The sequence below is a fragment of the Suricata suricatta genome, chromosome 7 (genome assembly GCF_006229205.1).
Source record: "Suricata suricatta isolate VVHF042 chromosome 7, meerkat_22Aug2017_6uvM2_HiC, whole genome shotgun sequence".
Lineage (NCBI taxonomy): Eukaryota > Metazoa > Chordata > Mammalia > Carnivora > Herpestidae > Suricata > Suricata suricatta.
The window spans coordinates 62,424,357-62,451,213 of NC_043706.1; the positions used below are offsets into that span (position 1 = coordinate 62,424,357).

Here is a 26,857-nt window from a genome sequence, read left to right on the forward strand (position 1 = left end):
CCCCCGCCGGCCGAGGCTGGGCTGCGGGAGGCGGCCGGGCGGCCCCGAGCCGAGCTAGGGCGACCAAAACAAAGGCAGCATCCGGGGCTGGGTGGATGCAAACAACCATGAGAGACGGGGTTCTCTCTCTCCCCGGCTCTGCTGCTGCCGCCGCCGCTGCTCCTCCTCCTCCTGCCGCCGCCAGGAGGGCTCCTCTGTGAGGGGAAGCAGGGGCGCAGCTGCTGGGCGTGAATCCGAAAGGTGAGAGCCGGCGAGCCAGAAGAGGGGCGGGCAGGCCACGAAAATGTCCTCGGCGGTGGGGCCCCGCGGTCCTCGCCCACCCACGGTGCCTCCCCCCATGCAAGAGCTGCCCGACCTGAGCCACCTGACCGAGGAGGAGAGGAACATTATCATGGCAGTGATGGACCGGCAGAAGGAAGAAGAGGAAAAAGAAGAAGCCATGCTCAAGTAAGCCACCCCTGACCGCGCCATCCGTGCCTCCGTGCCTCCATCGGTCCATTCACCACTCACTCACCCAATTCTCTCGGCTGAGTGTGGGGGAGGGGCGGGCGAGGGTGCAGGGTGGGGGGCGGAGGCGCCCGCCTTGGGGCCAGGGGCGCCGGCTTTGAGCTGGGAAGAGGTTGGGGGACAAGGGGACGGAGGGGTGCCACCGAGCGGGAAGCCCGGGAGCCAGGAGAGGATGGCTTGAGGCTGGGGTGCAGAGGAAGCTTGGGTGGAGAGGGACCACCCTGAGGGTGGGGTATGCAGAAGCTGAGAAGAGCTGATCCGCCCAGGTGGCAGGGCCCTGGGCTGGGAAGAGGTTAAGGGCCAGGGGGTGAGTGGGAGAAGGGGAGGTGGGATGGATGAAGAGGTGCTGAGAACAGCTACTCTTCTCTTCCTGGAGTTTTCAGGAGGTTGGGGTTACCCCAGTGAAGGGTGCCAGTATTTATATAAGAAAATGCTTATTTGAGTGTTCATTTTGGTACTCATTCATCTCCAGATCAAGATTGGGTCTTTTCTGGGCAGTTGCCATCTTTGGTAACCTGCCTCCCCAGCTTCTCTTTAATCTTTTAGTCACAGTCTTCATTGAATACCTGTGTGAAGACTCATTTTCTTACCCATGTACAATGCCATTGGCAAGGCAAAGTTTTAAATAATGGGAGAAACTGATGGGGACTCTGGCCTGAATAAAATAGAGGTTCCTCTTTACTGGTTTCCAAGAGACCTCTGGGCCTGCTCAGTTTCTGGTGGAAGCAGTACAATAGGGGATCGAAAATGTGCACACATCCCCCGTCCTTAAAGCCCATCAGCCTGTCAAAGGCTTGGTCTAGTGCCCCATTTCCCCTGTCTGGGGAGGGGATGGGGCTTGTTGCTGGTGGTGCAGGGGTGTGTGACACTGCCTGTGCTGCTGCTTATCACATTCTCAAACAAAACTGCTTACAAGGGACTGGCATCCAGGCTGGGTTTTCCTTGCTCCTTAGCATCACCCACAGAGTGCAGCTGAAGGGGACTTCCGCTCTGCCTTCCCTTGGGAGGTCTTCTTATATTCAGGAAAGTTTTCAACTTGGGGGTAGAGGGATTTGGAGACCCTGATTGGGACTAACTCGTTGGTGGCTCCAGTTTAGACCAGAAGGTGTATCTGGGGGCAGAGGATTGGCATGAAAAGCCAAAGGGAACCTGTTGCATCTGGAGTTAGCTGAGAGTGAAGAAGGGGCAGGGAGGGAACAGGCGTGACACCCAGGCACAGAGCACACCCATTAGGGCCTTCCCCTCACCCCAAAAGGATTGCCTCCTCCTGAAGAGAAGATGCTGCCACTGAAGGTTTCTTCTGCTTCCTCTCAGTGCAGCAGAGCCTGGAAGGAAAGGAAAGGAGGGAGGCTGCATTCCGAGACTGATGGGTCCCCACCAATGTAACTGCTACCCAGATGGGAGAGGAGGATAGTGAGCAAGAGCTGTGGGTTCTGGGTCACAGCAAAAGAGTAGAAATCCAGTCATTCCTGCCCTTTCATTGTAGACTCAAAAGGGTCCATTAACTCAGAAGGCCAGCGCTGGCCTTGTTCTATAAGGAGCAGCAGGTTTCTGGATTCCGGGCTCCTTCTCCTCCAAAAGACAAATACTTTAAGCCTGCTGGCTCAAGGGAGGCAGAACCCTTGTTAATCTGCTGCCTGTTCCTAATGCAACAATGACATCCTGGTGCTGCAGGCTTCCCCTCTTCTGAGACTGGAAGTAATGGATTGTGTCTGATGGTGCTGCTGTCTGTCTGTCTGGTTGTCAGTTCGTCTGTCCTCACTGGTTGCAGTCCCTGCCACCTGTCCTGGACATCTTTTTTATGCTGGTCAGGATTTACAGGTTGCTACTGTTCCTTTTGGTGTTCACTGCAGATAGCAGGTGTATGGAGGCCTCCAGCAGCCAGTGGAAAACATGAGCTGCTGCTCATTGGGGTCTGACTAGGAAGGGGAAGGCACAGTGCAAGTAGTGGCCACCACTCTCTTCATTGGCTGTTTTAGGATGGTGGAGAGTGAGAGGTTTTCAGTGGGAGAGGGCGAGTGTTAGGACAGAATTCCGAATCTGCTAGCTGCCTAAGGATAGCATGGTAAGGATGTATGGGCTTATATGGACAAATAAAAATGAAGAACACCCTCCAGTGCTCATGTCTAAAACATCTTTCCCACTGCTGTTCCTGTGACTGCTTTGCACTGGCTTGCAACTATTGTTCCTTTATTGCAAAGATTCACAGAATATTGCAGTATGTGATGCTGTTATACAACAGCCCTCTATAATCCCAGACCTCTGCATTAACTTTATCAATCAGCCTCCTCTCTTGGCCTTTTGTGCGGTGGCAGACTGGTGAGTGTTTTGGAATCCAGTTTGCTGCCATGTAAGTGTGTCATATGGTCTGCAATTAGTGGAACAGTGCTGTACTTTTTTCTAGAGGGCACTTTATGTCTTAAAAACTGGTGATTGTAGAGGCTATTCAGGTGACATACATATGTGGGAACTTAATGACACAGTCGTAGGTGGTGGCCTTTCCTAAACTTTGCATAAAAATAGATTGGAAAACATGATGCTTTTCACAGGGCATTGAAGTGCTGTATTTGTTAAACTAGAGATAAGTTTTTATGCTAATGCTTGGTCCATCATATCACATATCTGGGAAATTCTTTGCACAACAGGCCCTACAAAGGTAAAGTTCTGGCAAGAGCGGTTAGACTTAAAATTCACTTTTGTTCATCACTGCAGAACCATCACCTGGAGCTACCCAGTGTGCGTGTTCTCACGCTCTCTTCCTAATGTGTACAAATATGGAAGGCATTAGTAGAAGATAGAAAATGGATAGGTGAATATGCCAAAGAAAGATTACAAAATTCCAGTTAAAATATATTTATATTGCTAAATCAGCCTTGATTATAAATAACTACTTGAATCTGTTCTTGATAATATCTTTAAATGTATGCAAATGGAAAAGCATAATCAGACTAACTTTTACCTCAAGATTTCAGAAAGTTTTACTCAAACTGTAAGTACTTTGTCTTAAAAATAATTCATTTAATTGTCATAGTGCACTAATTTTAAAAACCATGTCATGTAACTAGAAATAGTTGACTCCTGCAAATAATTCTTAATAATTGATTTGCTTATCTTCAAATCAGAAGTCTTTTCTTAATCTTAATAGGGTTTTTGGGTGGTGTGTGTGTGTGTGTGTGCATGCACGCCCATGCGTGAGTGTGTTCTGGAGGCTTTTTGAAACCTAACTTCCTCAATGAATACTCTTTCAAGTAACTATCACCAGATACCTTGAGCCAATATATTACATGAGGTGAAAACTGCATTATCTGGGACCTAAATCAGAGAAGATCTCATTAGATCTAAAATCTTATTCCTTTTTTTTTTTTTTATAAAAGCTTCATAGAGAAAGGAGCTACAGAATAGTAAGAGAAAAAATAGAAGCAGAGAGTTGAAGGGATGGCCTGAGGATAGGAATAGAGAACCATATTGAAATATTTAATAAAACTACTAACATTTATTGAGCATTTACCTCATGCTGGCCATTATTCTAAGTGGTTATTGAATCAAATGCCAAATAGTTGAACTACGCTCAAGTTTAACACATGCATATTTGGATTCTCACAACAGCCTGCGCAGAAGGTAAGTCAGGCCATATAATCCTCAAATCCTTATTCTATACTCAGAGAATTCCAGTAATACCCTAAGCTGACTCACATTACATGGCCCAACCAGGATTCAAACCCAGACCTTTTATTCTAAGTCCGAATATTTTCCCATACTCTACACCATCTTTCTACCAATAAGAAGCTTGCATTTCATCTACCTTTACCTTGAATTAATTTCTGCTCTTTCCTCAGACAAGTAGTTTTGCAAAAGATTAGGTTGATTTAGTAGATCAGCTGCTGATTATAGGAGGGCCTGGAGCTTTACTTACACTCTTAATAGAGTTTTCCTGTGGATTGAGGGCAAGGGAATTGTCTCCAGTTTTAAGAAAATAAAAAGCATAATACGTTGGTGGAAAGACCATTAACTTTGGGTCCAAGGGTTTGGGGGTTCTAGTCCCCATTCTGCCACTTATTGTGTAAGCATGGGCAAGACAATTAAATGGGGGATTCTATGAGGTTCTATTTTTCTTTTTTTAATTTTTTTCTGTTTTTTATTTTAATTTTGAGAGACAGAGAGAGACAACATGAGCAGGGGAGGGTCAAAGAGAAAGAGACACACAGAATCTGAAACAGGCTCCAGGCTCTGAGCTAGCTGTCAGCACAGAGCCTGACGCAGGACTCGAACCGGACCCACGAACCGTGAGATCATGACCTGAGCCGAAGTCGGATGCTCAACTGACTGAGCCACCCAGGAGCCCCAAGGTTCTATTTTTCTTACAAGTCTGCAATTCATGGTGTGAATTGATTTATAAAAAGTGTTGACTTTAGACTTCTTCACTCTTCGTAACAAGTTATCTAGCACTAACTTTTCAAACATCCAGGGAGTCTACTTCCTTCATGAAAGGAGAAAGTAGAAGTAGAACTCTTGTAACATCTGTTTTTCTTCCTTTTTTTTTCTCCCTGCAACCAATTATAACATTGTGGCCTGAAATATATCCATGATACTCAATATGAGAGACCCTAATTAGCAAGTGGCGGGGGGGGGGGGCGCAGGGGAGGAGGGGAGCAGGAAAGGAAAAGTAGATTCAGCATCTGGGAGGAGAGCAGAGAGAGACCCAATGGATGTAGGTATCGTGTTTTCACTGAGGTTTGCAAAGATTTTCTATTTCATGCCCAGAAATATTACCTCATGTTGCTGAGGCAGGGATGGGTAAGAAGGAAAAGGAAGAAGGCAAATAGTAATGAGGAAACCCTGGTAACCCACGAGCTACCATTTTTGTTGTTACATATTTGGTGTTAAATAGAAAAGAGGAATAAGGCTCATCGTTTTACTTGGAATCTAGTCTCCTTTATACCATTTATGGATAGGATTAAATTTAGAGAAGTTTAATCATGAACTCTATTGGAGTTTTCTTTCAACAGAAATCTATCTTGGTAAATGTGTGTGCCCAGGACTGAGTTCCCAAATGTTCTTGGAGAAAATATAGTAAAGGGAAGTCTTAAAAAATGAAAGACATGAGGAGTTATCAAAGAGAATGGAAGGAAAGAAACATAACCATTAGTTCACATTTTTGCTAACATGGCTTGAGTTTCTTTTAACTTGTATGCATTCTTTCTTAACCAGAAGTGAGGGGGCACCATCATTTAAATAAGTAGATTACTAAATTTGAAATAGAATATGGAAACCAGTGTGGGCTCTATGTGCTACTGCTGACTTGAATAGAAACACAACATCTTGGGAGTGTTATTTGCTCAACTTGTTAAATGAGGAGAATGATTTGTCTTAAACCTGTGCAGTAAGCTTCCTGGAAAGATATCAAATAGGAATTCCTGAAATAATATTATTATTCTCCTACACCTGGAACATACAGATGGATGAGGTTGCTGTACCACAGATTATTATAGAGTCCATTGTACTGCATTTTATATCTCTTTATAGACAATTTTATATTTTGAAACAGTTTTTCACATTGTGTTCTGTGATCTGAGTTGGGTATTTTAGAGCTGGTCCTGGAAGCTGAAGTAAATTTTCCTAGGGCACATGGCAACGAGAGCAATAGAACCCAGAACCGTGTGCATTGACTCCAAGTTGCTAGTTCTGTTGCAAGTCTTTTTTTTAAAGTGCACCAAGATGTGGGTAATAATACAGGTTTGTTTTTCTGTTCTATTTGTAGGAGGTGGGGGGGTACTAACGTTTATTGTATGCCTTCCATGTGGCAGGCATTTGACTAGATACTTTACATGTTACTCTCCCCTGAGCTAACCTCTTGATGAGAAATTCATCCTGTCAATATTTTATTAGTTTTCTAGTATTAGTGAAATTCCCAGCAGTAGCTAGTTACCTTCCTGACCTTTTGCTTATGACATTTGACTCTGGAGCCCAGAGAATTAACCAGAAGGTGGAAGAGAAGAATGCCTTATGGCTAGTGACATTTTTTACCCTTTTCCAAGTCCATCTCTCTTGAATCTCTAGATCTGGCCACAGCTTACTGGTTAACCCCATATGCACCTGGGGCTTTTCTGATCTGTCTGCTCTTTTGCTCATGGTGTTACTACTTTAGCATTTTCCCAACATTTTCCCACCGTTCTGGACTTTGAGGTTATCTGTTCTCCCCACTATTGCTCTCGATTTTATTTATTATGTTGGCTATTTTGAACCAAGCATCATACAGTAGTCAGCTTAACAGTAAGACCATTTTTTCAGGTGTTGGAATGGGTTCAGGCATTGGGCTATTTGGGTAGAATAAAGAGAGTCCTTTGTTGGTGTAGTTACTACTACCATTTTAAAACTGCCATGGTGAGAGAAAGGGAGGTGAGCCTCAAATAGTTATATGGAGCAGGGACTAAATTCTGATCTTAACACCACCACTTTCTATAGATGTGACCATCTAAATTATCCCATCTGAGTCTCAGTTTCTTTATGTGAAAAGTGGAATTGCTAGTCCTTGCCCTGCTAACTTAGGACGTTTGAATATGATAGTGAAACTTTAAAGTTAAAGTTGCTATATCAAAGAAAGGTGCCATTATTATCTCTAGTATGCAAAACTGTAGAAGAATCCCAAGATTATCTTTTCCTGTGGTTATTACAGCTGCTGCTAGGGGTCCTGTGGAGATGAGTTCTTAGAGAAGGATCCATTCATTGTACCATGCTAACAGCACACTGTGGCGAGGCCCAACATATAATAGGTCCAGGTCTTGGTTTGAGGTGATATTTACCTTCTTTGCATTCTTCTTTTTTTCATATTAAATAATTCATAAATATCTTTAGCACAGAAAGCAATGTGGGCAAAATGATAGTCTTAAATAGCTAAAAGGCAACCCTAATTCAAAAATGTGAAGAGAAATTAGTTTAGGATAATTTCCTCATTTTTTACTAGAAAAAGACAATGATTTTAGTGCTCCTGAATAATTATAAATTATTCATTTTCAGAATTAGCTGAATAAGGGGCAGTATACTTGTCAAGTGGTGGTTTCTTTTTCATGTCAGTTTATTGTTGGGTGATGTAATAGATTACATTATAGGTGTTTAGGAATTTTTAAAGATTCTGTACTGGATGCTTAGGTTTTCTGTATGTATATTCTCACAGTCTAACATTAAGTTTGTGTGCACTTATTTTTATCTAAGTCAGTTTTCTGTGAATGGCAAGAGGGGAGTATTCCGCATAGACTGTAGATTTTCTACCTCTCTTGCTATCTTCTGAAAACTTCCTGTACACATGAATGTTTATTGAAAGAGAAAAACAGAAGGGCGCCTGGGTGGCTTAGTTGGGTGAGGGTCTGACTTTGGTTCAGGTTATGATCTCACAATTCATGAGTTCGAGCCCTGTGTCACACTCTGCACTGTCAGAGTACCTGGGATTCTCTCCCTCTCCTCTCTCTCTGCCGCTGCCCCACTCATGCTTTATTCCTTCTCTCTCAAAATAAATAAATAAATAAATACATACATACATACATACATAAACTTAGAGAGAAAAATAGAGTTGTTTAAAAGGAAAGTGACTGTATACATTGGTTTGTCCAGAACACTATCTACTTATCCCTCTTTCACTCTATAATTATGGAAAGTATCCTTATTTGTCAATTTTGAATTTCATTATGGACAGTAAATTTTATTGTCTTTTTTTATAAGTTTTGATTCCCCCAACCCATTGTTCATTTAAAACTTAAGAAAATCAAGCAATTAATGGTCATAAAGTATATTTTCTCTATAAATAATACAAGTAAGTTATAGACATACTGTTTTGAAAGTCATTGTTTGGTAAATGGAAAGGCTTTTGCTGAGAATGAGGTGTTATCTTTTATGGAGTCTCAGTGGAATGCTACCTTTTATGGCAAAGTAGAATTTAAAATTTCAAAACATTTTCAAATAACAGTGGCTCTAAGTTGCAGCTGCAGCAGGACTCTTTATGAGCATTCTCCTTTGGGCCCTGCAAAGGAGCAGTCTGCAGTTTAGAGGAGAAATTTACTTAGATTTCAGAATGATATTTTTTAATAATTCTTCTGAAGTTTAGATAGTAAAGTCAGGTAATGTTACAGAAAGTACTTTCACGCAAATTTAAAGTAATTAATAAACTTACTTAGATATTAGCTATTTTAAAGAACTATAATGAACCAAACAGTTATCTTCATGTAATATAACATAACACCTTGCTAGTGATTTACATACTAATGAGTATTTTTTTTGTATTTTCCACCATCATACAGATAATTATTGTTTGGAAGATGCCAGTATATTTACATGGAGAAGATATATGAATTGAAAACCAATTAAAGTACCTGCACTGTCATATACATTTTTCTTGCACAGTTTACCTTTTTTTAATGGACTCCTGCATGTTCACAGATGGGAACTAGTAGAGTAGTAATTGATGGAGTTTTCTGGCTGTATTTCCCACACTTTATGTCGTCTATTTGATTAGCTACCTACTTACATTTCTGTGCTCAAATATGATCGATATTTGAGCAGTATTTTAGGAGATTACTGATATTCTCAAGAATATCAGGTTATTTTAAAGTAGTAAGTGATCACTGCACAAGCATCAGGTGCCACATTACAGTTCTTGTTTAAGCACAGCTCTTAACAAATGCAATGGGAAGGTCTTTATTTGGGTGGCTAGCTGTTTTGTTTTCAATTCATGGGGTTTTACATTTTAGAAAAATTGGGCAGATGGCATATGAAATATCTAAGGAATGTATAAATTAATGTATCAGATTTCTTTAAATATAGGGTAGTATATGCACATTTAGAAGTTCTATCCAGGGCAGAAAGATTACATAACGCATCATTACAAAGAGATGAAAACAAAAGTAAAATAACCAAATAGCTTTTCCTTTTCTATTTCATATAGCGTAGCAGATTTATCTTTCTTAGCTATCTCTAAGTCTTCTTTTCCAGAACCTCCCCCCCCTTTTTTTGGGGAGAAAAATTTGATGTATTTTATGTCTTGATATCTTAAATCAAGGGAAATTGAAATAAGCTGACTTATTTTTTGAGATATTAAAATTTTGGTAAGGGTGAAAATTATAGAGATTCTACCTTGATATTCTTCATGGTTATCATGACAATTGTCATAAAAATGTAATTTGGAAAAAATAGAATATAGTAAAATATTTTTATAAATTAGGCTGGATATTTCAATTTAAAGATGTCTACATGGAGTGCCTGGGTGGCTCAGTCATTTGGACATTTGGCTCTTGATTTTGGCTCACGTCATGATCCCAGAGTTGTGGGACTGAGCCCTTCTGTGCTGACATGGAGCCTGTCTTACAATGCCTCTCTCCCGCTGCCCCTTCCCCTGCTTACACACTCTCTAAAATAAATAAAAATAACACTAAAGCTATCCACATTTGCTAGGCCAAATCTAACCACCTAATTTATAGCAACCTGGAGTAAAAACTTCATATTAGTCTGAAACAGATAGTATAGTGCCAGGCACGGGCACAAAAAGAGATTACATGGTATTTGGAGCCCCAAAGGCCTAAGACGTAATAGTTCCTATTGAGTCAAACTATGACTGATGATCTGCCAGCTGGCTATCTGTCAGGCTTCCATAAAGGCAGCATAGTTTAAAGTTCCTGGAGGTCCACATGCAGAAAAAGAAAAAAACAAACAGCTCACAGTCCCAGGCCAAGTAACAGATAATTTACCTGGTGAGGTAGTGCAAATTCTAAAAACTATGATGTGTACTTGGGGGACATGCTAAATTACAAGCCATACAAAATAGTTCAAAATGAGTAGTGGTTAGAAGAAGTGGAGGACTTTTTGAAGTTCTCTCTTGCTCTTCTTTCTATAACTCCATTTCCTTCTGATTTGTCTTCTACTTTCCTGTCCGTAATCAATCTTCTGTTAATAATCAAAAGTTGCCCTTCCCATGGGTCCTACTTTCAACCTTATACTCCCATGTAATATTCAGTTTCTGATCAATCTCAAACATACATAGTGGTGGCTTCAATCATACTTATATGTGAATGATTTCCAGATCTATTTTAGTACCTTAGAATTTTCTACCAAATGCTGGATTCATGTACCTAACCATCAGCTAAACATCTCTACATAGAAGCTCCTTGGGAACTTCAAACCAATTGTGATCCATCATAACTTTCTTGACCTTCTGCCTACACACAGTGCTGTTTTGTTTTATAAGCCCTGTCTTTCTGGGTGGTATCTGTAGGGCAGCTCCTCATTCAGTTCATTGTCAAATATGATTCTGACTCAATCTTTGTAGAGTCCTTTGAATTTCTCTTTTATTTTCCAATTCCATTACCTTTAGTTTAATGTAGACTCTTATCACTACTCACTGGCTTGCCTGAAATAACTTCCTAATTCATTTCCCTACCACCAGTCAGACCCCTCCCATCTCACCTTCACACTGCTGTCAGAGGAGTTGTTCTAACATTAATTTGATAATATCTGTTCAATACAACTGCTTTGCTTTCAGAGTCAAGTTTAAACTTCATAATCTGTACTGTGCTTACTGTCTCCTTTCACTGGTCCCACACACCTTCTTGTCATAGCCTTACCGCACAGGATCTCAAAGTATCACCACCACTTCACAACTTTGTGACTCCTCTGTGTTTTTATTTCTGTCAGGAATTTCCTTTTTTTTTTCCTTTTTTTTGCAAGTGGGGGAGGACTAGAAAGGGAGAGAGAGGGAGAGAGAGGGAAGAGAGAGAGAGAGAATATGAATCCCATGCAGGCTCCATACTCAGCATGGAGCCTGACAAGGGGCTCCATCCTACCACCCTGGGATCATGACCTGAGCTGAAATTAAGAGTCAGATGTTCAACTGACTGAGCCACCAGGTACCCCAGGAATTTCCTTCTTAATTACCTCATTTTTACGTAGCTTTTCAGATTAGTCAAGTGACATCTCATCTAGTATATCTTTCCAGACTTCCCAGATTAATTTTTAAATTTTTCCTCTTTGCTCATCTTTTCATAACCTTTTTCACTTGGCAATTCTCACCTCAGTACAGCATATATTCCTGAGAGCAAGATCACTCTTACTTGCCAGTGCCTGGTGTGTAATAAGTGCCTGAAATATTTAAAGTGTGTGTGTAATGAATGAATAAATCCAAAGGATGTGGAGTGGAAGAGTCACCAAAGGCTGCTGGGTGGATTAATAGGGTATGAGTAGGTAGATGCAGTGGGAAAGTTTTACTAATCTTGGGAATTGTATCATCAGATTCTGAAATAAAAAAGTGAGCTGAGTGTTTTTGGCTATTGTGAGAATCAGAGTTAGCCAGAGCTTATGAGGAGAATATACTGGATGTTGGATATTACAAGGTGAAATTGAAATATAATTTTCAGATGATCTGTTGTACTGTTAATTTATCATTAATGGCTTTTTGAAGGGCAGCATTTTAAAAATGTTTGAATGTCATTGTGGGAGGATGTAAATAATACATTTTAAAAAGTAATTCTCTAGACAGACATGCTTAATAGAAACATTTCCTTTGAATTAAAACATCACTAACTTCAGTAACAGTTTAAACCATAATATATGTTCTTTGATTTGGTATTTAGAATTAGATCAGAGGCATATGGACATAAAGTATTGTACTGGATTATATTTTTTATTAAAAAATGCCCCTTGGTTAAGTCATCTTCTGCTCTTAAACTCCTTGAATGCAGGTATCTCCTGATCATATTTGCATTTCCTTTGCTTAACACTGTGCCTAATACATGGTAGGACCTCAGTAAGTGCTTGTTGAACTGAATTGCTCAGTCTGCATACCCAGGACAGTAAAGCACTAGTCTCTGACATAATATAAATGGACTGAGGTATAGATAATAGCTGAGAGACCATCCAGTCCAGGGCTGGCAAGTACTCAGTGCACATATGACTTCCTGAACCTAGAAAAGCATCAGTGAGAAATGTTGGATGCCTCAAGAACCTTTCTGAGTGTAGTACTCTAGATCATCAACTGGTGAGAATTGGCAATCAAGATAAAACATTTTAGCCACTGAAGATTTAGTTCAACTCTACTTTTAAGAAGAAAAAAACTGAGGTCCAGAGATCTTTATTAATCAATGAGAGTGAGGTATAAGATGTGGGTCTTCCATCTTCTGGTCCAGTGTTTTTTCTACTGTCATAACTCTCTGTACATAGTTTCATTTTGACTACTGTCAAATTAAAAAAAATTGATTTCTTTTTCAATTTTGGTTTGATTTACCTGTTTCATAAGAGTACATGGTTTTGGGGCACCTGGATAGCTCAGTCAGTTTAGCATCTGACTCTTGATTTCATCTCAGGTCGTGATCTCAGAGTTCATGGGTTCAAGCCCTGCATTGGTCTCTACACTGTCAGTGTGGAGCTTGCTTGGAATTCTTTCTCTCTTCCTCTCTCTCTGCCCCTCCCCAGCTCTCTCTCTCACTCTCGCTCTTGCTCTCGCTCTTTCTCTCTCAAAATAAATAAACATTAAAAAAAAAGAGTAGGGCGCCTAGGAAGTTTAGTTGTTAAGCATCTGAAATCAGTTCAGGTCAGGTCATCAGGTCATGATTTCAGGGTTCCTGAGCTTAAGCCCTGCTTCAGGTGAACAGGAGCCCCACTTTGGGTAAAAAACCCGTTTTGGGTGATCCCCCCTTCTCTCTTTGTTCCCTCCCTCAACCCCCCACCCCCACTTCCGCATCCCTCTTGGGATTCTGTCTCTGCCCCTCGCTCACTTGTGCCCTCTCTCTCTCTCTCTCCCTCTCTCTCGCCAAAAAAAAAAGTATATGCCGTTATAAGAAACTTTAAAGGATCTGTAAGAAAAAGAGAGAAATTTTTTAAAAAAGGAAGAAGGAAAACTCCAAAGGAACTTTTAATTACTTTGCTAATTTTGAATTTTGTCATATTGAATATTATTCAAAGTAAGTGGATCATTGCCAGGGACTAAGAAATATTTTATTTAAAAATTTCCTTTGCAAAGATATTTGTTGTACTTATATTTAAGCTATCAATACTTCTTGATTGTGATCATTTTATTTTTAATTTTAAATAATTCTCTGAAAGATACAATGTTTTCAATATGTAGTAATTTATTTATGATTCCAAATAGCTTTCCCTACTATGCTTTTGAATTATGTACATATTAAAATCTTATCTTGTTTTTTCACTTAGAAAACCCAGTTGGTTTTTGCTCACTGTGAGAACAGTTTTTCTTGGTTCTCCCTCATTTGGAGATTTGGCTTCAGCTAGACTGTTGGTCAGTGACCCAAAGAAAGAATTAGAGGAATGGGAAGGAAATGGCAACTCACATATATATCCATGAACACTCCTAGCTCATCCATGCACCTATAAACCCGCACACCCACAAACCTGAAAACTTAAAACATTCTTTCTATAAAGTCTTTTTAAAGAAGTTCATTTCATCTCATTTACTTAATTTGCATGGTCTAGACATGTCTCATACTACTTTTTGTAACTATAGCCCTTTCTATACATTTTGCTCCTTGGGGCATTTTGGAAGAAACAGCTCTAGGACATGTGTGTTTATAGACTCGCTGAGAGGCTATTGAAGAAGTCCTGGTGAAAGATGTTGGAAGCAAGGACTTTGATGGTGATGGCAAAATCTTGGGATTTTAGAGAGATTTGCTAAAGAAAAGACACAATTATTTTATTTTGATGGATTGAATATGAGTTGACTTCTGACTTGTGCCACAGGTTTTGGGAGCATCTGGAGGGATGAAAGAGAGATCTTAAGTTTGGTCTTGGTCATTTGGCTTTTGGAGGCTATAGGTCTAACCAAGAAGACAAGGATGGGTTAGAAATATAAATTTATGAGTCATCTATACACAGGTTGCCATGAAACTACAGGGGAGAATGGGTGATTAGAGTCAGAGAAGGAGAAGGCCTAAGACTGAGTCTTAAGGAAACTTCTTAAAAGTTGAAAGAGGACTATGACCTAGGAAAGACAAATGAAGAATGTTAGGATAAAATCCAGGAGACCTGTTACAGCAAATAAAAGTGAAGAGAATATTTCAAGGAGGAAAAAACACTCTCACTAGGCTGACCAAAATAAAGACTGGCAACATCAAATGTTGGTGAATGTAATGAGCAACAGAATACTTATGCATTTTTTTTTTGTGTGTGACCACAGTACAGTACAACCACTTTAGAACACTATTTGGTTTTATTTTTTTATTAAAAAGCTAAACATGCATCTACATTATGACCCAGCAGTTCCATTCATAGATGTTTATAGAAGAAAAGTAAAAACATTTATTCACAAAAACTTTCATAAGGGTATATTTATAGGGACCTTCTTCAAAATAGTCCTAAACTGGAAATAGCCCAGCTATCCATCAGCAGAAGAAACTGTAAAATTAATGATTTTTAAAACTATTTATTTAAAAATGAAATATTTTATGTTTATTGCCAAGCAATAAATAAGAGTAAATTGCTGATATAGGAACAACAAAGATAAACCTCAAAAAACATCATGGTGAATTAAAAAGCAAGGCACAAATACTGCAGACTGTATGACTCCATTAATGTGGAGCTCTGGGATAGGCAGTCATCCATAGTGTTAGAAATCGGATCGGTGTTCTTTTTTTATGGTAGCAGGGGTGAGGGTGTGACTCGAAAGGGAAGGGAGGAATTTGCTGGAAGGACAGAAATGTTTTATGTTTTGTAGGGATGTGCATTGTAAATGCATATGCATTTGTTAAAATAGATCAAGCTGTACACTTAAGATCTGTGCCTATTACTGTATGTACATCGTATACAATTTAATAAAAGAGAAATTCTGAGACATCAAATACAATGAGGACTGATAAATAACTATGACATTCAGTTGTTGGATTTAACAAGGATATCACTGGTGACTTCAGAAAAAGTGATAGGACCAGAACTAAAATGATATGGTCAGAGTGAGAGAGGTGAATCAGTACATACACTTGGGGCACTGGGTGGCCTAATTGGTAGAGCACCCAATTCTTGATAATGGCTGAGGTTTTGATCTTGATATCATAAGATTGAGCCCCACATTGGACTCTGTGCTGAGCATGAAGCCTGCTTGGGGTTCTCTCCCTCTCTCTCTTCCCCCTCTCATTCTCTCTCTCTCTCTTACTTTCTCTCTCAATAAAACAAACAAACAAACATTAAAATGATTTGTACCCTCAATACAGGTAGATATTTTGGGATATTTGAGAAGAGAGACATGAGGAGCTACCTGGAGGGAAATGAGAGGTAGGTCCAGTGTGGACCTCTTTTAAATGGAATTTAAATAGGACAAATTTAAGAATGCTTAACATTTGATGGAAATAATATAGTGAACGATATGGTTTGAACAAAAGAGAAAGGATATAAGTTTATAACTGGCGAGATGAGGGACCTAATGTCTGATGATTTTCCATTTTTTTCTGTGAAAGTTGAGTCATCTTCTGAGAGTGATCAGAGTTGGAGATTTGAGGATGAAGAAGACAGTCTGAAATAGTTGGGGTAGAAAGCAGGAGTGTAGATTTACCAGAAAAAGAAATGATTGCTGGTCTACAGAGAAAGCCATGTTGAGCCATGTGTAAGATAGGTCAAAACAGAGAGGGAGAGACTGACAAGGGCATGCAGATAAGAGAGGCCTTTTATCCCATGATGCACCAAGTATCCTTGATCCTGACCTCCCATGAGAGTCACTTTGAGGCTAGCTGAACACTTTGGTGTGTAGTGGGTTTTTGTTGTTTTTTTGTTTTCTCTTTTGTTTTTTTTTTTTTTTTGCTTTTTTTTTTTGGTTTTGTTTGTTTTTTGTTTGCTGTGTAATCTTAATCTGAGCTAGTCTGAGTGAGTTTCTGTTTCTTTCAACCTAAATAGAGCCCTTATTAGGATTTGTAGTTGTTTGTTTTTCTAAAAATTTACAAAGATATTCTCAAGTTTGTATTTGGGTTTTCATGTTTAGAAACAGAGAACATTAATTTTTCAATTGGATAATAAATACCTACTTATGTGTGCACATATACAGGCATATATGAAATCTCCATAAAGGAACACACTGTTATCAGTGTAAACATCTTTTCAGTTCATGTTTCTGTCCTGTCTCTTAAGATGCCCCTGTTTATTTTAGCTTGAAGGCATTTGGGACTACAGAATAAAGAATGATGTGATTTACTTCAGATCCCTTACCACGAAGGACAGTCTGGGAAACACAATGTGATAGGAAAAGACTGGATTATTCTAGTTTGACTTGTTTCCCATTCCCATGTTTGGAGAGTAATTTAGATTACTTGTAGGTCAAGTTCCCCAGAAGCAGACACTGAGATGATGATTTTTGTGCAAGAAGTTCATTAGGGAGGGCCTTCAGGATTAATATATTTAGGGGAAGGGAAGCAGACGGGTGGAGAGAAGTTGGGCTGCAGTGCAGGTATAAGAAAGCCTCAGTCAGCCCTCGGGAGCTGTGAAACTGGTCATAATAGCTTGCATTGGCCAGTCACTGGACTCATGCTGCCAAGGGAATAGGACCTGGCCTTGGGAGAGGTGGCTCTCTTCAGGTTCAAAGGGAGGGTTGACAGCTAAGGCATCCTCAACATTTGGAGGAATGGGTCTCCCCGTCTTGAAAGGAGCATCAGACAGCATGGCAAGGCATCCACTTAATAATTTTAACCGAAATTCAAATTAAGAAATTTGGGAAAGTTAAATATTTCTTAACTGCCTAAAAATTAAAAGAAGTCACAGGTTAAATATGAAGTCAGTTAATAGGACAAGGATACGCCTAAGATTTATAATCAAAATTGAATATTTAAATCAATTGTTTAAGGGTGTCCAGATTATAGGTCTGCTATGGGGATTGACAATATCACCCAAATCCTAAATTATAAATATACCTATGAAACACTTGTAAATGCCTGTGAGGCAATGATTAAGATTTGTGGAGGGTAATGAATGACTTCACTTGAGAACTGATTTATTTTTCTTTTTTCTACATTTTTGGAAACATTTCATGAAACCTTTGGCTCTATTTCCTCCCACCAATTTTTTGTAAAGAAGAAAACAATCTACCTGGAACTTCAGACAATGTGCAAGACATGCAAGATGGAATTTTAATTTAATGATACAAGTTTTGTGCCAATTATGGCATATGATTTTTGGGTAATCCTCTAACCCTAATCCCCCATTTAGATAGTTGTTTCCCAAACAGTCCTAAACCTCATCTGTAGAAGTGTGTACCTTCCACAAACACTGAGTCTGAGGACTTCTTATTATATAGGAATATAGAGCAGTACATTTTAGAAGACCTATTTAATGCTTGGCCTAAATAGGTCCAGTAAATTTAAAATATATATTTGTCAAAAAATTAATATAACTAGCTTTCAGATCTTCATAGCTTCATAAAAAAACTTTATTGCTTATTTGCACAGTTACATGTGGATTGGGTGGCCTTCTTCCATGTGGAAGTAGTGATCTCTGGAACACATGGCCACATCTAGGGAAGAGAGGAATGGAGGAGGTAGAATGAACATACATTACTATAGTTCATGGGCCACTGGCCAGGACCAGGTAATTGCAAAAGAGGATGGGAAATGAAGGAGAGCACATGGGATATTTGGTGAGCAAATTAGAATAATTTAAAATTAAGTGTTTTATTAATCTACTTGTTTCTAATAAGGAGCGAGTTTACTTTCTTTGATATAGAAATAATGTTTAAGATAGAAATCAATATTTAGGCTTAAGGAATTTGAGTCAAAAGGAGCTTCAGCATCCAAATCAGTGGTTTCCACACTTTGCCTGGTGGAGTTGTCCCAGAGTGTTGGGGAGTAATGTTGACTGGACAAGGAAAAACTGTGGTTGGTAGGGTCTAGACATCTATGTGCTATACTGCTGCTTCATTTCCAGCTCATTGCCTTTATCTGTTTTATATTTTGCGATTTGGGATCTTACTGGAAAAAAAAAAAAGATTCCTGCAGCAAAAGAAACATCTGAAAACTGCTCATCTATGCCAGTACCCTTCTTTTATAGTTACAGAGGTTTATTCATCCATTTAACCAATGTTTTTGAACACTTGCTATATAGCAGCCCTGATTTAGGCTCTGGGTGCAGAGTTCTTGTCATCCTCAAGCCTATAATATGGTGTGTTCCAGAGAGCTCCAGTGACTTCACAGCATCAGAACAAGATCTGGAGCCCATATACCTAATTTTCAATCCTGCCTGAAATGACAGTAAGATTGTTAACTAAGGATGTTCTAGAAGACATCTAGAAAAATCCTAGCATGGAACTGACTATGTAGGGAGTGTCTACACTTCTCATTGAAAATGGCCTTTATCTTGGAGAAAAAACCACAAATCTCTTTGAAGATATTTTAAGTCCAAAATATTGGTGTTGTTTGGACTTCCCTTCTTTCTCACTTCTATCTTTTTGGCCAATGAAGTCAAGAGTATTGAATCATCAACAACTAACATTTGCCCTTATGGTAAAAAGTACACAAATGCACATTATGATTCTATGAAGCCAGTAAGACAGTTATTACAACTTTCTCTACCTTTCATAAAAGAAAATAGAAAAAAGGTGATCTGGGTAAATATTACATGACACGAATAGTAAATTTTCCCTAGAACTGGGAAATAAAGTTTGTTATTACAATCAGATACTAAAATACAGGTAGGTGGTAAACAAAAATTTCTCTTTACCACTAGTATTGGTAGTAATTATTGTGCGATGCAGAGAAACGAGTGCCTGGATTTGAGAATCAAAGAGGCCTGGGTTTGACTCCAGGGTTCTACCAGTTACTATGTGATCTTAAGTCATTTATCCACCCAGTTGTCTGATCAGTGTAACAAGGATGGGTGGGAGGAGAAAACGAGATAGAATGGTTATATAATGTACTTGGCATCTCTCTTCATACATGGGCAGCATTAGCAACTGTTGGCAATAATAATTGTTATAATAGTATGAATTTAAATCGTACTATGCACCCAGTATTCACATCTCTTTGAATATAAAGACAGGTGCAGCTACACTGTGTGTGCACTGTTCCAGCTCAAAAGTACAGTACTTGCTGTGTTGATACTATATAAAGGAATTTTGAATCACAATTGGAGCTTTGGTTCTGACATTGTACTAAGCCAGAATACTCCTATTCATTGTAGTGATTTTAGCACAATACAGTTACCTGAGCTTTAAGAACACACAGAAGAAATTGGGCGCTTTTTTTTTTATGTTGAACTAGGGTAATAATCCTTATTTTAGCAATAGATTTACCCTGCATTATGTCTACAGATTTAATTCTTTGCATTTGTTTTTTTACTAAGGAAGCATTTTGACTCACCTATTGAGTTTATAATCTCAAATAAATGCATAGAGATTTACATATATAATTCGTATGGTCTGTATTCAATGGAAAAGAATACTCTCTTGAGTTCATAGCATGAAAGCATACATTAACTTTTTGTACAGGAATGCCTTTATAAAAAAATTAGTAGGTTGCCACATTGACTCAATGGCCTTCCTAAATGAATACTCATAATAAATGCTAAATGCAAAAAGTAGCCTTTAAAAATATTTTTAAATATAAGGCTGGTGTGGACTTATGCTGGTGAATAGTTGACAGAATGCTGATATTTTCATACAAATTTAAGAGTAATGGGGATAATTTTCCTATATTTAAAAAAATTTAATGTTTTATTTATCTTGAAGGGGAGAGAGAGAGAGACAGACAGACATCATGAGCAGGGGAGGGTCAGAGAGAGACACAGAATCTTAAGACAGTCTTCAGGCTCTGAGCTGTCAGCACAGAGCCTGACATAGGGCTTGAACCCACGAACCGTGAGATCATGACCTGAGCTGAAGCCAGATGCTCAACTGATTGAGCAGCCCAGGTGCCCCTGAGTAGTTTTAAAAGGCATATTGAATGCTGAACAGGAACTGAGAGTTGAAGGGGAAGGGGGAGGGGGGAAAAGGTGGTGGTGATGGTGGAGGGCACTTATAGGGAAGAGCACTGGGTGTTGTATGGAAACCAATTTGACAATAAACTATTAAAAAAATAAAAAAATAAAAGGCATATACATCAAAACTCTGCACCCTTGCTGAGATTATGGTGTAATGAAAATAGTAAAAAATAATAGTACAGTAGAAATATCTAACCATCACTACCAAGTTCTAGCTCATAACATGTATAGCTCCATAACAGTGTATATATTAGAATGCTTGCTTTTTTTTTTAATGTTTTATTTATTTTTGCTACAGAGAGAGACAGAGCACGAGAGGGGGAGGGTCAGAGAGAGAAGAAGACAGAGAACCAGAAGCAGGCTCCAGGCTCTGAGCTAGCTGTCAGCACAGAGCCCGATGCGGGGCTCGAACCCACAAACATGAGATCTGACCTGAGCCAAAGCCGGAGGCTCAACCGACTGAGCCACCCAGGCGCCCCAGAATGCTTGCTTTTAACTCATGAGAAAAGCAAGCATAGATAATAAAGGTCTGTGTTTTCTTGGTGAAACTCTAGTAATCTGGATATATATCCCATAGCATTTAATGCAAATTTTCTAAAAGATATCGTTCTTTCTAGAGTTTTCTTTATACTTAAGCTGACAATGTCATATAAGGATCAGTGTAACTCTGAGAATTAATCCTTCTTTTTTTCCCCTTCAAATTTGAAATTAAGGGAGTGATGTATTTGCCTTTATCATAGGCATTGCTAAATCTTTCACACCACATGATTGGTAAGAGGGCTTGATGATATGAAAGGTGGGCAGTTATAATTCCATTTACCTTTTGTCTCTTGGTTCTAGTGGGACGGCTGTTCCTTCCCTCCATCCCAAAGAGGGCACTCTGGCTTTTAGTTTCTGTTATTTCTTTAGAGAAGACATAATAGGTAATTTGGATAGAAATTTAGGCATTGGATCTTCTTTCTTCCCTCCTTTGCTCTCTACTCCCAACTCATTACAGGAGACAGAAATATGAGAACCTCAGTGGGGAATTTTCCCAGAAGAAAGATGAAGCATTCATTCCTCTATAATGCCAGTCATTTCCAGGGAGGAGTGATTTTTCTTCTTTGGCCCTTGGGCTCTCCCCTGCTGGGTAAATCCAACTCTGTGCTATCCCCTCAGGGCTGCTAGAAGGCAGACCTTCTGGAGGAGAGGAGCTGGGTGGATAGGAGGGAGACACTACTTCAGGAGGTTTTACTCTCTGACCTCTTCTTGTAGGAGAGTCAGCCCTTCAGGGTGAAATCAGCATTTCTGACTGGGAGGCTGCTATATGGGAAGTATTTAATTTACTTGTCGACACAACAGAAACTGTGGATGAGGCAAAACAGAGCATTTAGAAAGAAGAGGATGCTGTGTTGGCTGCACAGTCACTGGTGAAGTTTGAGCACCCCCTATTATTTTCCCTTCAGCATGATGTTACAATATGTTTTGTTCAAGCCTAAATGAACCTTTTCATCTGGTAATTAACATTTTTACAGTGTTTCTCCTACCACCATATATTTTTGTTTAGAAAATTAAGACCTAAGTCAATGAATAAAATGTTTGTTTTGCAAAGAGTATGTATTTAAATCTGTAAGAGATAATTAGAGTGTAAAGTGAGAAAGTTAAAAAGTCACTTAATCTGAGATTTGTTGATTTCCCGATATATCAATATTTTGATCCTATGTCTTTGCAGTTTACTTTATACTTAGCATTCTTTGAAAATGTTTGTGAAATCATCTTTTACTAATATAAAGTGACAGATCGGACCATTGAGTGAATTCAGTGGCCTCCCTTTCACTCCATGCATTTTGACGCATACCAAGAGCTGACTCTGTGTTTGTGAAATTTGTGCTGCTAACCCACATCCTAATCCCATGTTGGCTCAGGAATTCACAGATTCTAGTCTTGATTCTACTTTCTCTAATCTAAACCTCTAGGGTCTCCAAGTTTTCAAGAATGTTTCATTCATTTTTAATTACTTAATTGCTTAATTAAAATAATGTTTTGGCTCTAGCTTGCATCAGGAAATACAGAGGTACACTAAGATTAACAGCAGTGAGGTGATTCTGCAAGTTACTCCAGAGCTTATTAAACTTTCAGGAAGCTCTGTTTTTTTACATACATGTCACAGCTAGTTTTTAATTTATCTGAAGTGGTTTGTAATTATTGGTAATGCTGATAATAAAATTTATGCTGTTTGGATAAAAAAAATTAGTACAGACTCAGCCTTTTATTAAGTGCAATTTGGACTCTGAACTGGACTTCCTGGCACTCCTTATCTTGTAGATGTTATGCTTTCTGCCCTCTCATAGAACACAGTGCAGCCTAGATGAGAAGTCAACCCATCTCTTTCTAAACACTGATTATTTTCTATAAGGTGGATGGTCAGAGGATTTCAGGATGACTGTCTAGGCCTCCATTTAGAGATCTAAACTGTAGCAGAGGAGAGTTAATTTACACATGGGAAATGACTTTTTTAGTAAGAAGGCTATGGTGGAAGGCTGTGAAAATCAGATATAGAGAGAGGCATTTCTCTGCATATACTTTTTGCTTGATCAGGAGAAAATTAAAAATAACTGCCTATTTGGTAGACTATCAGATAAGCTGACAGTCCAAGGCTTAAGGGGAATACAAACATTTCATATTTTAAAAATACATAACTTTAGAGACATGGAGAGAAATGTAAAACAAAGGTTTCAGTGTATTTGTCTGACTGTGGAAGCTTTAGAACAGTAAAATATTGTGCATTTTTGGACTGGACATATTTTAGTTAGTGTGCTGACTGTGAGATCCCTGGGCTGACAACAGGGTCTGGCACGGTCACTAGTGGCCAGTTGGTGCACAATGCCCAGTCCATGAATACACACTGGGCCACATTATGCTTACCAAACTCTTGGACTATTATAATTTTTTAACTGGGCATGAAGTCTCATATTTTATATTGATAATTTGCAATTATGAATGCTTGTAATTTTTTTAATGAATCTAGAGGGGTTTTTTAAACAGACTTTTAAGACACTGAAGTGAAGAATTTATAAAGGCCATCATGGCAAACTTCAACCAAATGCCTGCTACTGCTGCTCTGAATTATCGCTCACATTGTATGACTTGAACTTACTTCCTACTCACTGTCTTGGTCTTATCAAGGCACTTGTCCCCTCTGCTCTCTTCCATATCCTTTGTGACCCAGGATTGCTTTTAGAGATACATCATATACAGTTTTGATGATGTATGGTACACACAGACAATATTGTTTTCTAGGAGTACTTTTGCCTATATATTCTGTGCTTTATGTAAAATGCAGACAACAGGCAACAAAGGAAGTTAGTTGTAAGTAAATTTGAGTATTTCTAAGAAGATGTGTGAAAGGTGCCCTCTGATAGCTTGAAGTTTTCCCCAAGCCAAAAATTAAATGATTTTTTCTTACCATGCTTTTGATTAGTAAATAGAAAAGAAGAACTTGGGGAGAGCTGGCAACTTCAGAGGATGAGAGGAGTGTCAGTGAGGACAGACTCCAGGAGTAAGACTGTATTGGAAGAGAATACAAGAGATCAGTGGAAGAATTTTCCACTAAAGCTCTGCAAAGGTGAAATGACAGTGGAATCAAATTTTATTTAGGTTCTATAGGCAGTGTAGTAGGTAAGGTGAAATTTGAGTATCATTGAAGTTTTACTTTTGAAAACTCCTTTCGAAGAATCCACATTGAAGGCAAACCATTATCTCTGTTCTTTCCCACACAGGCAGTTTGCCCTCTGACATTGCATAAAGCAGCTCTGTTGAGCATCAGATTATATAGTTGTGTTTTAAGGTCTGCACTGGGTAAAAAATATGTGTCTGTGTGTCACAGAATTTATTGAACACCACACAGTCTCACTCAATCGTAGAGGTATTCTGTGGTGAGAGACAGGATCCCAGATTGCCCTCGCGTGGAAGATTCTCATGCTCACTTAGAGCAAATGCTTATGGAGAGACTTGGAATGGTGAATGGATTCCTGCCCACTATTTAAACACTTTTTTTATTTCTCTCTCTGTCATATGGTTAAATTCCATAAGTTAAATGCTTATATGATGCAAATGCACTATTTTTGTGGTCAGCTGGCAATAGCCAGCATCCCCTAGTTCCTCATACTAGGAGGAATTTTCTTGGTGGATTAACCACTGGAAATAAAAATATCCATTGGTAAAGATTTTTTTCTTTGAGATGGATTACATCTATAGAAATAGGCTAGGTTTGTTCTCACAAGATCTTATTCAACATGACTTTGAAATATACAAAACTGTTAAAGCCTTTGCCTCCTTAATACACATCAATCTGAAGGTAGAGGATTGAAGGGTACTTATTTGTCAAAAATCTGTTGATACTTGCAAAATATAAGATACTATCTGGCCCTGGTGAGTCGTCGTATAGAAAAGGACATGTGGTAGACTTGAATTTGGCCTCGCTGTTTCTTTTAAAGTTTATGGCTCTTAAATTTGACCTCGCCACATATCCTTTAAGACCTTTGGGTGTGCACTCCTATCAATGGGGACTTCAAATGAAAGGAGGAAATCCTTTCTCCTTTCTATTGCCAAACTCTTGTATTCAGTGTCAAGGAGAGTAGCTTTATGTTCTCAAATTTTTGCTGCTCTCTCTTTATAAGATTTGTAGATAGATATAAGATTTTTTATTAAATCCTTAAGTTCATATCCAGAAACTAGTCATTTGAGCCAAAGGAGAATTTGGAATTAACTATAGAAAAGATCCAAAAATGAGGTAGGCTTAAAAACTGGCATTCAACCTTGCCTTTTCTATAGTCTATGAAGTTATATCAGAAGGGAATATAAGAATGTATTTCAACGAGGCAGGGACAGTTCCTCTGTTGTTTTAAGTCATACATTTTTTTTGCTTGGTCCAAATATGTTTTATTGAAGCCTTTGAAAACAAAATCTCTGATACTGAAATGAATTCTTCACATTTTAGCATTCCTTCCTTCTTCAGGTTCTTTATTTCTTGTGCCATTGTGCCTCTAGTAAAGCAAACATATAACATTGATGTGTAAAATATTGGAGTAGAATTTAAATATTCTACCATTTTATTGCCGTTGTTTATCATAATTTCTATCACATTATAATAAATATTTTTAGTGACTCTCATCTTCAGAGTCATCTTAATGTGCTAACATGCTTATTTAAAATGTTATAACATTTTCCCAAAGATGGTCCCATAAATCTTCCCCAAACAATGACTTGTTGCAATGACAAGAAACCTCTTAAATGGTAAAGAAGGTGCTCAAGAGGTCTTGATGAAACATTTGGCAAATATTAGCCCTTAGAAATGAACCAAGCTTAAACATCCAATTTAATTGAACAAATATTTATTGAGTAAGTATTATGTGTCAGGTACTAAATCATATTGCCCAACAGAAAAATCTATTAGTAAAATAAATAGAACTTTGAAGGGAGAAAAGTATTTGCTGTCTTCTGTGAACCCAGCAGCATGGGAAAGAAGGATTTGATGTTTCAGTATTATTTTGCAAACAAAAGACAAATGCCTTTATTACAAAATCCTAGGTGAAAACAAATGTGAAAAATGGACTACATGAAAGCTTCTTGAATTTCATATACTATCCTTTGTTCTAAAACAACTGACTGCAGTCAGGTATGGTTTGAACTTTTTAAGGGAAATGGACTCAGATGCCCTTTTTCTTTATTTAACTGGAAGCTACTTTGATCCCACAATTAAATCTGTGTTTTTATATTGCAAAGTATTTGTAAACAAGGGTCTTATAGTAGAATGCACCTGGGAGAAAGTTAGGTTTACTTAGCTTATGACAGATGGACAAATTGACATAGATGCTCAAAGGAGAGGCTGGAAGGCTGAAAAGAGAGGCTAGTTGGTAGACAACCAAGTATATTTTGACAAACACTGATTTTTTAGACTTTAATGTTGCCTTTGGGGAATTAATGTGTCTTTTTATAAATTTTATAATCTTCTTAAGTGTGCCTGAAGAATATATTCCACACCTCTTTCCTTAGTCTGTTTCTGTCTATACTGGAATTTTTGTAATATAACACCCTTAAATACAGAACAGTTGAATCTAATCCTATTTAAAATGGTTGCTAAGGGACTATTCATAGGAGCTTAGAAATGACTCAAGATCTCCCTTTAAGGAGTAAAGGAGAAAAATCAAAGAAAAGAAAATATATAGAAAGAATTTTAACATATGGGTTTGTGTCATGTGGCTTCTGGTATTTCGGATGTACAGATCATTTCCCGGTCTGTGCAGTTCTGGGCCCCTGGAACCCTGAGCCTTCTCCTAGCATGCTGGTCTCCTGTACTCCTGAAGATGCCTATGGGAAAATAGGTTTACACAGCAGAGTTTGTGGGGATGGGGATACTTCCTTTCTCTACAACTCA

The 26,857-nt window shown here is 38.7% G+C and overlaps 1 protein-coding gene across 20 annotated transcripts in view; it reads left to right on the forward strand.

The window, feature by feature from the left end:
• The first annotated feature begins 6 nt into the window (after window positions 1–6).
• RIMS1 (regulating synaptic membrane exocytosis 1) overlaps window positions 7–26,857 on the forward strand; it is a 460,984-nt gene continuing 434,133 nt past the window's right edge. For all 20 annotated transcript variants that reach the window (XM_029943495.1, XM_029943497.1, XM_029943511.1 and 17 more), the window contains exon 1: window positions 7–447. In XM_029943495.1, coding sequence (XP_029799355.1) covers window positions 284–447 — 164 coding nt within the window. In that variant the 5' untranslated portion in view covers window positions 7–283. The remainder of the gene's footprint in view (window positions 448–26,857) is intronic.